Source organism: Montipora foliosa, chromosome 14 (assembly GCF_036669935.1).
Source record: "Montipora foliosa isolate CH-2021 chromosome 14, ASM3666993v2, whole genome shotgun sequence".
NCBI lineage: Eukaryota > Metazoa > Cnidaria > Anthozoa > Scleractinia > Acroporidae > Montipora > Montipora foliosa.
In genome coordinates this window covers 24644870-24647369 of record NC_090882.1, presented here as the reverse complement: position 1 = coordinate 24647369, position 2500 = coordinate 24644870, and the positions used below count along the sequence as shown (strand labels likewise).

The 2500-nt window shown below is 43.0% G+C and overlaps 1 protein-coding gene across 1 annotated transcript; it reads left to right on the top strand.

Annotated features, from left to right (window-relative positions):
• Positions 1–803: 803 nt before the first annotated feature.
• Positions 804–1763, top strand: LOC137984551 (craniofacial development protein 2-like). The gene has a single exon (XM_068831714.1). The coding sequence runs from the start codon at positions 804–806 to the stop codon at positions 1761–1763; it is 960 nt and encodes a 319-aa protein (XP_068687815.1).
• The last annotated feature ends 737 nt before the right edge of the window (positions 1764–2500 follow it).

Sequence of the window (2500 nt, the reverse complement as noted above, 5' to 3'; positions counted from 1 at the left end):
TAAAATTTTTGATTCTCATGGCAGAGATTTATTTATAGGTATGGGACCCATTTGCAACATGTACTTCAATTGAAATAGATTCATTAATGAATTTGGTACAAGATTTTCAGAATATATGTGCACAAACATCTGTTACTTATGAGATCAAAATGTGTTAACACTATTAAAATGTAAAGCAACAGTGGAAGCATTGTTCGTTCATTATATGTTCGAAACCAAAATTTTAGACCCTAGGAGCACTTAAATGATGTTTATCTTTGTTCTTGCAAAGAATGTTCTGCTGTGTCATTTTATTCTATTTGTTTTTCCATCTCAAAGTCTTGTAATTATTGCACCTCTCAAAAAGTTAATAGTATCATTGAGAATGGAAGAGCAATTTATCAGAAATGTTACTCCAGCAAAATATGTTTTTATTTCTGATTTTCTAAAGACATTAGACGTAGGCCGCTGGCCATGTAAAAGTTATTCATAGAGCTAGATGTCAGGAAAATTTATCTTGTAATGTGGTTCCCCCCCACCCCGATGGATCATCACCTTAACGTGGTGGGGTGGTTTGCGCGTCCCAATGACCTCTAGAGCTACGTCGGCGGGAGCTTTGAGCTCCTGTTAGGGTTACCCTTGTCGAACAGGTCGAAAGGTAGGGAGCAGACGAAGAGTGATCCACTGGTCCTCCAGGTTGGGGGTTGAGCTTGGGGCTGATAACCCCATCTTATAAAAACGTAATTATTACATAAACCAGAAGCAGGAGCATTTCATTCGAAAACGGAAGGAACACCATGACCGCACCTCGCAGTTGATGCACGATGACGCTCGGGAGTCAAACCCGAAAGGAAGCACCTGAGCCGACAGGGTCACTGGTGCACCGTAAAAACACTTTGAAGATAGGAAATTGGAATGTGCGCACGTTGTATAGAACAGGGAACCTTGCACAAGCAGCAAGGGAGATGAAAAGGAGAGGAATATCCATTATGGGTATAAGTGAAACACACTGGACTGGTCAGGGTAAACTACAAATTGCAGAGGGAGAGACCATTATCTACTCTGGTAGGGAAGATGACATACATAGAGCAGGGGTAGGTATATTGATGTCACAAGATGCAGCTGGGGCTCTCATAGAATGGATACCGGTCAGTGAGAGGATAATTCAAGCTCGTTTTCACTCAAGGCACATCAAACTAATGGTAATACATGTCTATGCCCCAACCGAGGATGCAGATGAAGAGACCAAAGATGAGTTCTATGCAAAGCTACAGGGGGTGCTGGATAAGAGAAACAAGCACGATATGCTGGGTATTACCGGAGACGTGAATGCAAAGGTGGGAGAGGAAAACAACATCTATGAACGAGTGATGGGGAAGCACGGTCTAGGAGTACGAAATCGCAACGGCGAAAAGCTTTGCGATATGTGCGACATGAACGAACTAGTCATAACAGGAACATTGTTTCCTCATAAAATTATCCATAAAGCGACTTGGATTTCACCGGATGGACGGACCAGGAATCAGATCGATCATGTCTTGATTAATAAACGGTTCAGGAACTCGGTAGAAGATACAAGGGTCTATAGGTCTGCAGACTTGGGTAGTGATCACTATCTTGTTTGTACAACTATCAGACTCAAGCTCAAGAGACCCCCAAGGCAAAAGAAAACAGGTCGGGTCAAATACGACTCATCAAAGCTGGGAAACGAAGATACCCTGAAAGAATTCAAGGTTACCCTAAGGAATAGGTACCAGGTCTTACAACAAGAACGCGGAGTTTAGAAGAAGATCAACACGAGATGGAGGAAGATTTTGAGGCCATGCGGAAAGCGTATACCGAAGCAGCGGATACTGTTTTAGGTAAACCGAGGAAGAAGAAGAAACCTTGGATAAGCGGAGAGTCATGGCAGCTAGTAGATCAACGGGATGCCATCAAGAAGAAGATTTTAAGCACTCATTCAGAAAGGGTGAAGAATCAACTAAGAGCAAAATATGCTGAGAAGAACAAGGAGGTGAAAAGGAGCATCAAGTCTGATAAATAGAAGTGGCTGAACAACATCGCTAGCCAAGCTGAAGAGGCTGCACGAAGCCAACACATGAAAACACTGTACTTGCTAACAAAGACACTTAGCAATGGCAGCCAGAGTCGTCATACCACTTCACTAATGGACAAGCACGGAAACCTCCTCGCCAACAAAAAAGATATACAAGACCGATGGACAGAACACTTCAAAGAGGTACTGAACAGAGAACCACCACAAAATCCAATAACCATCATGGATGATGACGAAGAAGAGATCGATTTCCAGGAAGCAATTGAAGAGATCACAGACACTGAGCCAACACGAGGCGAAGTAAAGGAGGCAGTTAGAAAATTGAAAAGTGGGAAAGCACCTGGCATCGATAACATCACCGCCGAGCACCGAGCTATTGAAGACGGACATAGAATTCTCAACAATAAAGATACACGAGCTGTTGTCGAAGATATGGAAGTTCGAGGTTATTCCAGAGGCTTGGAG

What these genes read in the sequence shown, in the direction of transcription:
- LOC137984551 (XM_068831714.1), top strand. Translation starts at nt 804, where the DNA reads ATGACGCTCGGGAGTCAAACCCGAAAGGAAGCACCTGAGCCGACAGGG.